At 36.7% G+C, this 14,088-nt stretch overlaps 1 protein-coding gene across 1 annotated transcript in view; it reads left to right on the forward strand.

Annotated features, from left to right (window-relative positions):
- LOC150092881 (ATP-binding cassette sub-family C member 5-like) overlaps positions 1–14,088 on the forward strand; it is a 708,254-nt gene that overhangs the window by 19,074 nt on the left and 675,092 nt on the right. The window contains exon 2 of the mRNA XM_090414097.1: positions 7,564–7,638. Within this exon, the coding sequence (XP_090270223.1) occupies positions 7,564–7,638 (75 nt within the window). The remainder of the gene's footprint in view (positions 1–7,563; positions 7,639–14,088) is intronic.

Here is a 14,088-nt window from a genome sequence, read left to right on the forward strand (position 1 = left end):
GTACAGAGGTACAATAACTTGCTTATCTCTACTCGTCAAAGTATTTTTCAACAATCAAGTGAGTTGATGAGCTGATTTAGCTACTTTTGCAATGTGCTCCCTAAACTTCATCTCCCTATCCACCAACACTCCCAAGTCACTGGCCTCATCAATCTCCTGGAGTACAGTTCCACCAATGTGGTATACTGCTCCGAATCTTTTCACCCCAAAATGCATAACCTTACATTTTGTCACATTAAATTGACATCCATTCTCCTTAGCCCAGAACTCCAATCTATCCAAGTCGTCCTGCAAGATTTTGACATCTTCTGCATTCACTATTGCCCTACTCAATTTGGCATCATCAGTGAACAAATGAACTGTTCCTCTTAGATCCTTCCCTATATCGTTGATGAACAAATTAAACAGCAGTGGTCCAAGAACAGAACCACCCTGCGGCACATCACTAGTCACAGGCCGTCTTTTGGACTCTACTCCTGAATAAACTACTCTTTGAAATCTCTCCATCAACCACCCACCTATCCATTACCATATGTTGTAGTTTACAAATTAGAATTCCATGTGGTATTCTGTCAAAGGCCTTAGCCAGGTCCAGTAGTATCACTGTAAACCCATTACCCTTAGCCAGTCCAGCCGTCACTGTGTTATAAAACTTGAGCAAGTTACTGAGGCATGATCTACCCTTCACAAAGCCATATTGTCCCCCGTACAGTATCTCGTTTTTTCATCAATCCATTCCCGTATTTTTCCCTTGACTACTTTCTCCAAGACCTTGACAATGACTCCTGATATGCTGATCGGTTGGTGATTTGCAACCGTAGTCTTTGATCCTCCTTTATGCAGCGGAAGTATTTTCCCCTCTTTCCACACCTTCGGGATTAAACCAGACACGAGACTCAGATTAAACAACACAGTCAAGGGCACTGATAATTCTTTAGCCGCTTCACACAAGACCTGTGCCGATATACCATCCAATCCCACAGATGTATTCACATTAAGGTTCTGTAATAGACTATTCACCTCCACTTCATTCATCACAATTCCCATATAAACTAATGGTTCCTTTATTTTTTTAATGTAACCCCCTGGATGATATACTTTTGCAAAGTGCTCGCTCAGTAACTTCACTATATCGACTGATTCAGTGACCTCCTTACCATCATCATTCCTTAAAATCATTTTGCCGTGTACAGTTTTTTTTTTGCTTGCAGCATATTGAAAGAATTGTTTGGGATTCTCTTTAGCTTGCATAGCTAGTTTCCTTTCATGATCTGCTTTTGCTTTTTTTACCACACTCGTTACCCTTTGGCCTGCACTTTATACCGTTCGTGTGCCTGCAGGTCACCTCTTTCTTTAAATTCCCTCCACAGTTGTTTCTTTCTTTGCAGCTCAAATCCATCTAATATTATATTAGATGAATTATATCCATCTAATATTATCTTCATGCCTAATTGCAAAGACTTCCATTTGCTCATGTTAAATTTTAAATCCCACTGCCTCTGCTCTTCCAATCTTTTAAGATCTTCCTATAAAATTACTTAGGTCATTCAAACAGTCGATCTGCTCAGCTTCACATCATTCACAAAGAGAGAAATTTTATTCTTAATATTTGAAACCTTGGGGTACCTGTCTCCTAACAACATGGTTCTATGCAGACTCTCCCTCTAAACTTTACATTCTGTTATCTATCTCTCAACCAGTTTCCTACTCATTTAATTAGGTTTCCTATTTGATCTATAATCACCAGGAATACTGTTAAACGCTTGTCCTAAAATCCAAATAAATCATATCATAGCAATTACTTTGGTCTATTTCTGTTGAGACTTCATGAAAAGTATGCTTATTATTAACTTCTGAACTCCATGGAGTCTCATTGTGGAGTCATATTATTTTCCATATTTCATTATCATTAAGAATAATTTATCATATAATGGTTCTCTACCTAACAAACCCATGTTGAAATGCTCTGTTCAAGTGAGCCTTATAAAGAATATCCTGGATATGATGGTTAATTAATTTTTCCATTACTTCCATTTCTGTTATACTAAGAAAAAGAAATGAAAAATGAAATAATTGATCATCTCTTAGAGTATCTTATTGATTTAGTAGATAAATTTCAAGACTGATTAAGACAGTGTTGTTCTCCATTCCAGAGAAATTTAAAGCAATAAATGGAAATTTTAATGTTTTCCTTGTTTCTAGATATATTGTAGTACAGTTTATATATATATATATATATATATATTAAAGATACCAAGCAATTTTAAACCTGGTTTTACTCCATTTCCCAAGTAAGCAAACAGACTTAAAGTCAAGTTTGCGCCTGCAATTGATGCAAGTCTAACTGATCCCACAAGTAGTGCAGGACCAAGGCAACTCGTGGCAAAGGTGGAACAAGCTCCGATCACTAATCTTAATATTTACCCTTAATGCCAAAACACATCTCCAAGAAGGGGATGTATGATGTTTTGTATTAAAGGCAAGGGGCCACTACCCAGACCGGTTTCGACCTTTATTGAGGTCTCGTCAGTGGGAGCTAGATAAGGGTAAATATTAAGATTAGTGATCGGAGCTTGTTCCACCTTTGCCACGAGTTGCCCTGGTCCTGCACTACCTGTGGGATCAGTTAGACTTGCATCAGTTGCAGGCGCAAACTTGACTTTTAGTCTGTTTGCTTACTTGGGAAATGGAGTAAAACCAGGTTTAAAATTGCTTGGTATCTTTAACATATTTATACCCAAGGTAAAAATACTTTCTACATATATATATATATATATATATATATATATATAAACTGTGCTAGGATGAACTCGAGAGAAAGATTGTTGAATCTAGAGAGATTTCTCTAGATTCTTCTCATATCAATAACAGCCTAAGTTTCAATCTCTCTGATGCACACGTTGCCTCTGTTCAGTATTGGCGCACTTGTGACAGCGCATAGTATATGTTTGTTTGGAACTCAAGCTCACTTTTTGTTTTCAAACACGCTACTGTCCTTTTTTGTACTTGTTCTGTTATTACAATTTTAATTCTCTGTAATTCTTTATATATTTCTTTGATTGTGATACCTGAAGATGTTGATCTATTCAATGAAACTAGTAAACTAGTAGCATCTTTTCAAACATACCATGTTCATCTTTTTTTCTCTCAGTATCAGTCATTAAAGCTTTTTCATATATATATATATATATATGTATATACATGCACACACACACACACACCACTCTTTTTATAAAACAATAGGTGGCAGTATGCCTTCTTTACTAGCAGAAAAATTTGCAAATAAAAACAATAATGCATCTGTGCATCATGTATCACTATTAATAAAGGTTGTGAAACAAGACATATGTTATCATAAGTGGTCTAACAGTTAGGTAATTTGGATCAAATGTGAGTTTGTGTTAATAGAAGTATGCAGTTCATAAACAAATTAAAATTGCACATGCATAGAGATGAAAATGCTGCATATGTACATTTTTGGTGTAATCTTTAGGTATATTCAGTGCATCTTAAAGAAATAACTTGAATTGTGATACTAATTTTGTGTTACATTTTCAGCAGCTATTATTTAAAATGTAAATATTTATCAGTACTCTTGATTTTATTTGAAATGAAAATGACCCATTCACAATGTTTTCCATTCAAATCTTATTTTATTTCTTTATTCAATGTCAGTCTTATTTTTATTAATACATTTTACTAATCTTAATTTTGTTCTCTTCATTCAGCACAAGTTATTTAAGCGCCTCCATAGCACAATTGGAAGAACGACAGTACGTTGAACCCTTAGATTGGAAAAGGCCTAAGTTTGATTCTTGTCGTGACAAAAGGAATCTTTATGTGGAATTTTTCAATTGAAGGTGAGTTAGCCGATCTCATACGGAGGTAGCAGGATTTTTTCTCCTGTAAACTCGGGTTTTTTCATCCCGCATACAGATAAATCGGCCCTTCAGAACACACGCAATTTACAGACAAAAAAAATATTAGTTGTGGTGGTGGTAGTGGCCAGTAGATGGCACTGATGTTGATGATTGGTTGTAGAGGTTCGGTGTAGTGGTGGAGATGGAGTGTTGTACAATAGGTGTCCTCCCGCGATGAGTCTTTGGACTCCTAGGAGGTGTTCACATATAATAATAATGTTTCTTCTTCTTTTTTCATTTTGTATTTATTTTTTGATTATTTATTTATTGCAGTTCATCTGCTTCATCCTTCTAAAATTCACAGTATTATCCTAGCCTTAACAATAGATATCATACACATCATAGTTTCAAGCCCATTATTCTGCTTAGCTTGTAATTGCATCCTCACTCCAATTATAGTTAGGCTCATATTCACTGCCATGACTAGTGTGTAGATGAAAAAGAAATTGAGTTAACAGGTGATTAGTTTTTCTTTCTCAGAACAAGATGGTCCATAGTGTATGTGTGTGAGAGAGAGAGAGTTGTGTCAGGAGTTGTGCACTTGCAGTGTTTATAGGCTGTGTGAGCTTATTTGTTTGAGTTTGTTTATAAAATTATTAAACTTAGAGCGAGGTAAACAAACTGGCATTGAAAGCAAAATAGTGATGGCAGCTCTGTCTGTACAAGAGTTAAACGTTGATTTAAGTCATTTTGTAAAATCTGAAGTATGCTGTATTTATTTGCTATATTATGTTAATAAATTATGGACTTTTAAGGAGGATATGTGTGAAGTGTAATTTGAATGCAGAGTTGATGGGCAATAATGTATTAGTAACTGAAGGTGATAGTAGCGAAAATGCAATGAGAAGACTGATTAAGAAATAGTTTTTTGCCTGGTGAGTGGTAAATGAAAGGAATGCATTACCCAAGTGGGTAACGGGTGTTCTAATATTGAATGTGTTTGTTCAAGGCAACGTTCTTAACCTTAATTCATAAGGTTCTTAATTCTTAATCTCTTTACTCACATCACCTTTGTACAGTTTCCAGGTATGATCTGATCTCTTGTTCTTGCATTACCCAAGGGAATTGATCCTATGCATCAATACCCCTGTATCTAGTAGTATTCTTTCACCAACTTACATATCTTAAATCATATCACCCCCCTCTTCCTTCCTAGCTGCCAAACTCTGAAGGCTACATTTCCTTAAATTTGTCCTCATACTTAATATTCCAGTCCTGAGACAGTCTTAGTTATTCGTCTCTGCACTATCTCTCTCTTTCTCTCTCTCTCTCCAATGGTTTCTTATCACTAATATAGCTAGGTGACCATATCTATGCACAAAAATCCAAATGATATTGCACAAAGTAATCCACAGAGGTTTGGAAATAATACTAATGTTAATTTCTCTTTTTTTCCTGCATATAAAGAAACTGTGGAAAGGGTGCAAAGAAGAGTTACAAAGATTATATCTGGATTATGGGATTTAGATTATGAGGACGGATTGCGAGTATGTGGATTACAGACTCTGGTTAACAGGAGAAAGAGGGATGATATGATAGAGGTCTATAAACTTTTGAATGAGTGTTACAGCATTTCGACTGATGAAATTTTTTGTTATATGGAAGGCGGGGAGAGAACATGGGGGCATCCATGGAAGTTAAAGTTGTTCTCAGTCAAGAAAGGGTTAAGAGCTAGGTTTTTCTCCCAGAGAGCAGTGAGTGGGTGGAATAATTTGCCCTTATGGGTAGTGAGTGCATCTAGTGTGAATGATTTCAAGGGTAGTATGATAGCTGGGTTGGGTAATTTACAGCCTCCCTCAATGAGTCCTTGACTCCCTGGAGGTCTTAGATAATAATAATAATAATAATATTGTTCTTATGCTGTCATACAGAATTGGTTTGATGGACATTGGATTCTGATGGTCAGCAAGGGTTTGTGAAGGGAAGATCTTGAGTGATCTGCTTACATTTTATGATAAGGTGATGAATGTGTTAGATAAAGGAAATCCATGTATAGTGATATTTTTTGACTTTGCAAAGGCATTAGATTATCACACATATTGGTGTATAAACTACAGAAGATGGAATTGGATAATAGATTAATTAGATGGATTGAAGAATGCTTTCTGAACAATACCAGCAACGAGCAGTGTCTCAGAAAAGGAAGTGATCAGCAGTGTGCTTCAGGATTCTGTTTAACTGTTTTAAACCCTACTGTTTCATGCAGATTAAATGGGGATCTTCATATGTTTGCTGATGATGTAAGGTTAGATAGCATTATTGGGATCACTGCTGACATTAATTCTCTACATGAAGATTTGAATAGACTTTTATCTTGGACAAATGAGTGAAGTTGTAGTTTTAATATTAATAAATGTTAGGTGCTATGGGGTGCAGAGATACAAGGCTATGTGCTGTATTAGCAAACCACTATGAAGTGGATTAAATTTGGGTTCTAGGGGTGATGGTAGACAATGAACTAAAGTTCCAAGTGCACTTTGCAAGTGTTGCAAAGACTGTACATCTTATTGCCGCTGTGATAAGAAGTACATTGATAATTTGAGCATAAGGGAGGTGGTGGTACCTCTGTATAAGGCACTGGTCAGACTACATGTGGAGTATGCTCACATTTGGTCACCTAGTTTTCATTTATCTTTGGATCCTCTCTAGTAAACACTAGAGAGGATCCAAAGACAAATGACCAAAATGATATCAGAACTCTGGAGTGTTGGTTATGCAGAGCGGTTCAGAGAATATAGATCACACAGATTAATGCAGAAGGAATTATAAAAATAGTGTTCGGTAAGATAGAAAGAAAGACAGGCAATTCTTTCAAGTTGTATAAAGCTGTGATGAAAAAGGGTGTGAGGAGTAAATTTTTTACACAGAGTTGTTGGTGATTGGAACATATTATTATTATTACGTGATACCTCCAGGGAGTCCAAGGACTCATTATGGGAGGGCACACTACTCTACTTTGCTAAATATATCTCATCTCCCCACTGCTACTTAATTCTCCAAGTACAAAACTATTACCACCAACGGCATCTATCGCCCATCATCACCAACAACAGTATTTTTTGTCTGTAAATTGCATGTGTTCTGAAGGTTGATTTCTCTATATGCTGGATGAAAAACCTGAGATTTCGGGAGAAAAAACCCCACTACCGCTGTATGAAATTGGCTAATTCACCTTCGACTGAAAAAGCCCATATATATAACCCATAAAAGACCTTGTCATGACGAGAATCGAACCCGGGTCTTTTCCAATCAAGGAGTGCAATGTTCCGATATTCTTCCAATTGTATTGCAACTCCATCATATTGATGGAGTGCTTTGTGAATGTAAATTATTCCAAGCTTCATTATGATGGACATGTTGCTGGTTGAGTTGGCCTCCCATGATGAGTTTACTGCTTCCATAGATGTTATTGTAATAATAATAATAATTATAAAAATATTTTGCAATGAAAGGACTGATAAAGTATTTCAGTGAATATAGTATATCATAAAAGTAAGCGGTTATTGATAAAATTATTGATTTTTTTAAAAATTTTATTGAAATATAATAATAAGAATAGCATTACAATCATACTTTTAGAAATTAATTTTCATCTTGTAAACCTACTCTTAGCTTTAATTATTTCCTATGTTTGTTTTCTTAGTACACCAAAGAGAAGAGGAACACCAAAGTATAAAAGAGCACTCAAAGTACTTTTACCTTACCGACCAAGAAAAAAGTAAGTTGCAAATTTTAAGATTATATATATTTATTTAGATGTTTATTAAATTTTTCATGATTTTTAATTTTATTCCCGAGAAACTGATTTCTGTGTTGCTCATCTTTCTTACCTGTGAATCATAGATGACTTATGAAACCTGTAAAATGCCTATTCACTCTTTTTTTGTATAATTCTGATTCTTTTCTGTAATGCAGTAACATAATTGATGATAACATGCTATTCATTGAAAAGTAATCTATAGCACATAACCTTAATGTATAATCTCTGTACATGTCCTAATGCTAAGTGAGGAAACTATAAGAGCTCTTCAGCTTAAGTTAAGTTAGTCAATCTAATGCATAGGTGACATGATATTTTGGCATAAATCAAAGTGAGAAAGTAATTGAAGATATAATGATATAATATCTTAATATTATGATATAATTGAAGATATAAGCAGATTTGGTAAAGATGAGTTAAGAGATATTAAGTTGGAGGTTTAATGGATTTTTTACAACACTCAAAAAGAATTAAAATAGAATTTAATACTTCCTATATTTCGTCCTAGTCACTAGGACATCTACGGGGATTACAAAAACAATTAATGTAACATGCACACAAAAACTTACAATACTAAACCCAACCACATGGGTGACACTAAAGTCCTATCTAGATGGAGCGCCCTCTAAGGGCGGTAGTAGGTGGCCTGGAATGTAAGGTGGGACCTCTGGTGACCTTACATTCCAGGCCACCTACTACTGCCCTTAGAGGGCGCTCCACCTAGATAGGACTTTAGTGTCACCCATGTGGTTGGGCTTAGTATTGTAAGTTTTTGTGTGCATGTTACATTAATTGTTTTTGTAATCCCTGTAGATGTCCTAGTGACCAGGACGAAATATAGGAAGTATTAAATTCTATTTTAATTCTTTTTGAGTGTTGTAAAAAATCCATTAAACCTCCAACATAATGTCCTCACAGCACTTAAGCCTCTACACAAGAGTTAAGAGATAATAATAATCATATGGGGTATCCTTCCCTTTCTTCCCCATCCCAAAAGGGATGGGGAAGGTTGAGCCTTCCAGATGTGGAATTAAGTATATATATTTTTTATGACTATGGATCCGTGTGTGTGTTCATGGGGGCAGTTTATCTGTTCAGAGGGTGGCAAAACCCTCGAGGCCAGCTAACACACCATTAGTCGAAAGAGACCAGATAAAGATTCCTCACATCATAGATGGGAATTGAACCCAGTTCTTTCCAACCAGAAGGCTTTGTCTATACTGACTGAGCTACAGAGGCTCAGGCAAGAGATTAAACATGAGGAATGAACTGAGGAGAGTTATGGATTTACATAGAAATGTGAAGAAGAATGACACAAAAGATTTAAAAGAAATATCAAATGATTTAAGAGTAGCAATGTATGGAGATTTGGTGATTGGAGATGTCATATGAACGATGAGTGAAAAGGTGTACTAGATTTGTTTTCCAGGAGGTAGAATGAGCAAGGTGATTGAAACATTGGATAAAAGCAGAATGTGTGAGCAAAAGAGTTGGTAGTTTGACTACCAACTCTTTGACCAGGATTTGAGGGACAAAGTGAGCTGTATAAAAGAGAAAAAGAGATGGGCTACATTTAAATGGATTTGGTTTGAGTCAGTTGGAGAAACTGTTGCTACAAGAGAAAATAATAATGAGTGAAGTGAATGTAAGACATGAAGAGTTGTTATGGAAGTGCAATAGAGCAAGCAAATGGAGAAGTGAGTGGCATAAGTGAAAAGAATGAGAAAAGGAGAATGACACAAATTTGACAGGGAAATGGGGTGGGCAGTCAAGGTGGACAGGGAGACACTGTGCGAGAAATGTACATGATGATTTCAGGAATAGATCTGTGAGTGTGCAAGAAATCCCAAATCTGTACACACAGCTCATCATGCCATGCCTGCCTTAAATACGTTTAAATTCTCTGCAGATACCACATTCTCTTGCAATGCATGTCAATCATTCACAACTCTCCACATAAAAAAACCTGCTTCTCACTTCCTTGCTCACACCCTCCTTATACAGCTTGCAGGGATGACCTCTCATTCTCTGCCAATCTCCCACCATTTTATGAAAAACGTTAATCCTATAATAACTGCTTACTAACTTGTATATCTCTAGCATATCGTTCCCTTTTCCTCCTGTCGAATAGATTCTGCTAATTTCTTTTTCTCAATCTTTCTTCATATTCAACATTCCAGAGATCAGAAACTATTTTGGTTAATTGCCTTTGGAGACTCTCCAACATCTCTTCATTCTTTTGATAACCAAGTGACCAAATCTGTACACAGTAGTCCATATATGGCCCAATAAGAGTCTTATACAGTGGAATCAGAATCTCCTTACATTTACAAGTCAATGAGGATGACATCATTTCCATTTACATGGGAATGATGTCATCCTCATCATTCCCAGAATTTGTTGTGTTGTCCTCACAATTTTGGCAATATATCCTATAAATTTCAGATCCTTATCCACTATCACCCCAAGATCTCTTATTTCCTCCACCTCCAACAATATATTCCAACCAAGAGTAAATTCTATATCACATCTTTGTTTTCCAAATTTTAAAACCTTACGTTTCACAATATTGAACTGGTATTCCCATTCACTCAGTCTATTCAATTCTTGTAAAGCCACAACATCTGCGCTACTCCTCATAGTTCGTCCCAACTTTGCATCATTTGCAAACAACTGAATATCCTAATTCAAATCTTCCTGAATATCATTAACATATAGGTTAAACAGCAATTGCAATGAAACAGACCCCTGAAGCTCACCACTAGTGACTTTCCTCTTTTGGGATATTGTTCCCCCATACACAACTTTGTTGATACTTATAAGACAATCAATCTGCAATCCAGTATACTACTCTAATATCCAACCCCATCTGCTCTGGTTTGACCATCAACTTATCATTGCAATAATCTGTCAAAAGCCTTTGAAAAGTAAGTGTGTGTGTCCATCTCCCACGTCCAGTGCTGCTGCTGTTACCTTATTGTAATAAGTAAGTAGATTACTAAAACATGACTTCCATTTAGCAAATCCATGCTGCCCATCAAAGATAATAATAATACCACTGCTGTCAACTTAATTTGGGATCCTGATTCTCACCAATCTTTCCAATTCTTTAACCATAACACCTGACACACACACAGATTAGGCTATGATTTGATGCTTGAATTCTGTCATCTCCTTTATGAAGCAGAACAGTCCTGCTTTCCTTCTACTCCTTTGGAACTTGACCCAATGTAAGATTCATATTAAACAAATATGCCAAGGCAGGTGTCAACTCCCTGGCACATTCCTTCAAAATAGGCAGGTATATGTCATCAAGTCCTACAGCATCATTAGCAAGTTTGCTTAACTTCCCATATACCTCTTTCTCACTCACAGTCAGCCTCCTCATCTGCTACTCACTCTCCATGATGTGACATTCATATGGATGAAAGACCTTTAAGAACTGCTCATTAAATATCTCAACTGTCATATCCTCTGCAACAGTTATCTTTATACCATTTTCTCCAGTCAATGCCATCCTATTGTAATCATTCTTTTTTCTTTTCTTTTTTTGTTGGCTTCATTCGCTAACTGCTGCTTATGCTGCACTTTTGCTACCCTTATTGAGTCACCCTCCTTACTTGTTCTTTGAATTCCTCATGGATTTGATTATTGCCACTGTATGCTGTCTCCATAATACTTTTTTCTCTTCTACCAACATTCTTCAGCCATTTGTTAAGGAGGAACTAAAAAGAGCTCGCCTACAATCTCACCCTGGTGTAGTAGGGCCTGATGACATAAATTATGAAATGATAAAACATCTACTATCATCTTCTATGGATCTTCTTCTCTTATTATACAACAGAATACTTTCAGAAGAAGAGTTTCCAAATTCTTGGCATAAGTCAATTGTCATTGCTATCCCAAAACCAGGAAAAGATCCAACACAAGCAAATAATTATCGAGCCATTGCTCTGATCAGCTGTCTTTGTAAGATACTAGAGAATATGGTTAATGCCAGACTTCTCTGGTATTTAGAAAGCAACAGTCTTCTCTCCAGTACACAGTGTGGTTTCCGTAGACATTTGGTTCGTTTAGAAACTTTAGACCATTTGGTTCGTTGAGAAACTTGTATACGAGATGCATTTCTGAAGCGAGAACATCTTGTTTCAGTTTTCTTTGACATGGAAAAAGCTTATGACACAGCCTAGAGATATGGCATATTAAAAGACCTCTATAACCTAGGTCTCAAAGGACACCTTCCTGTATTTATTAAAAACTTTCTGTCCAGGCAAACTTTCCAAGTCAGAGTGAGAAGTACGCTATCTCGACCATATCATAAAGAACAGGGTGTTCCCCAAGGCTCTGCCTTATGTGACCCTTTTTGCTATTAAAATTAACTCAATCATTGAACAGCTTCCTCCCACTGTAGATAATGCTCTATATGTTGATGACTTCACAATTTACTGTCACTCACATAACATGAGAGTAATTGAAAGACAACTTCAGCAAGCAATTGATCATGTCTCTCAATAATGGGTTTAGGTTTTCAACAGAAAAAGGTGTCTGTGTACACTTCTGTCGAAAATGCACTCATCACCCAGATCCTGAATTAAGAATGGGATACACTGTTATTCCAGTAGCTACAGAAACCAAGTTCTTGGGACTCATCTTTGACAGAAAACTTACATTTCCAGCACACATTCGTCAACTGAGAGAAAAGTGCAAAAAAAACTTTGAGCCTCCTTCGCACTCTATCCTATACTGACTGGGGTGCTGATCAAGCTTCATTGCTCAATCTTTATCATGCACTTATACATTCAAAGCTGGATTATTGTTATTATTATTATTTAGGCCTCCAAGGAGTCAAAAGACTCATTGCGGGAGGTCCTTCCTAGGAAACACAAGTCTATCAAGACTCATCGTAGGTCTATCCTAGGACACAAAGTCTATCATACCAATCCTTAAACTCATTGACCTTTCTCACTTTCGCCACTCTATCAGGCAATGCATTCCATGGTTCAACCACCATCCATGCAAAGAAACCACTCCTCATCCTTTTGCTCACAGTTTCCTTTCATAACTTTCAGGGATGGCTCCTTGTCTTCACTCCTTCCCGCTGTTCAACCAAGTGAAAGAACTCCCCAATGTCAACCCTGTAACCACCTCTCAACAGTTTAAAAGTCTCAATCATATCACCTCTCTTATGGGTCCCAAGTCTATGGTTCTGCAAGACAGAGTAACCTACAATGGTTGGATTCTATCCATCATCAGGGTATACAGATAGCTACTGCTGCCTTTTGCTCATCACGCACTCAAAGTCTTTATGTTGAAGCAAACGAACCGGCTCTATCACTTCGACGGAAACAGTTATCTCTTAATTATGCCCTAAAAATAAAATCTCTCCCAGATCATCCTACATGGACTAGTATCTTCTCTCTGGGAAGCTCACTATCACACACGTTAAACTGTTATACATCCTTTTGGTATGCGTGTTAAAGAAACTGTGCAAGCTATTGGTATAAATGTTGATAACATTGGCTACACTAAACATAACATCATCCCTCCATGGCAGGTTTTCACACCATCCTGCAACCTCTCATTTTGTCACCTACAGAAATCTTATACCCCATCATCATCCATCTACTTGCAATTGTTTAATGCACACAGAGCAGCACATGCTGATTTCTTACCCATCTATACTGATGGTTCAAGAACTAATACCTCTGTTGGCTGTGCTGCTGTGTTTTCTGACATTATTATCTCCAATCAGATCCCACCAGACTGCAGTAATTATACGGCAGAGTTACATGCAATTCAGCTTGCACTTGTGCATATAAAAGAAAACTGCTACCAAAAGTGTATAATTTCCACAGACTCATTGAGCTCTTTACAGGCTATCTCCTCTCCTGTGTATAATCCACATCTAGTACTTTATTAGGTGCTATACCTGTTTTGCAAAATGAAAATCCTTAATTCTGATGTTCAGTTCTGCTTGATTCCCAGCCACATCAGAAATAAGGGAAATGAGACTGCAGATGCAGCTTCTAAATCAGCTCATACTTTCTCCACATACTGTTTGAGACAGACACTACAGACAGCTTATAAGATCAAAGCTAATTGCTCAGTGGGAGTCAACATCGCAGGAAAAATTGACAAACAAATTATATGATATTAAACCTGAAATTAAGCACTGGCATTCTAGTCAACGTACAAAGAGAAGGGAGGCAGTTGTTCTTGCTAGGCTCCGCATAGGTCACAGTCACCTTACGCATTCTTATTTACTGAGAGCTGATGACCCTCCCATATGTGAAAAATGCAATACACATCTCACTATTTCATTTATTTTTCGACTAATCATGTATTGCTGTAGGACACCTTGTCTATTTGTGTTCCTTCTAGTAATTCTGTTTATATGTATTGCTAAAT

The sequence above is a fragment of the Typopeltis vanoorti genome, chromosome 24, assembly GCF_054136105.1.
Source record: "Typopeltis vanoorti isolate ZY-2024b chromosome 24, IOZ_Tvanoo_1.0, whole genome shotgun sequence".
Taxonomy (NCBI): domain Eukaryota; kingdom Metazoa; phylum Arthropoda; class Arachnida; order Uropygi; family Thelyphonidae; genus Typopeltis; species Typopeltis vanoorti.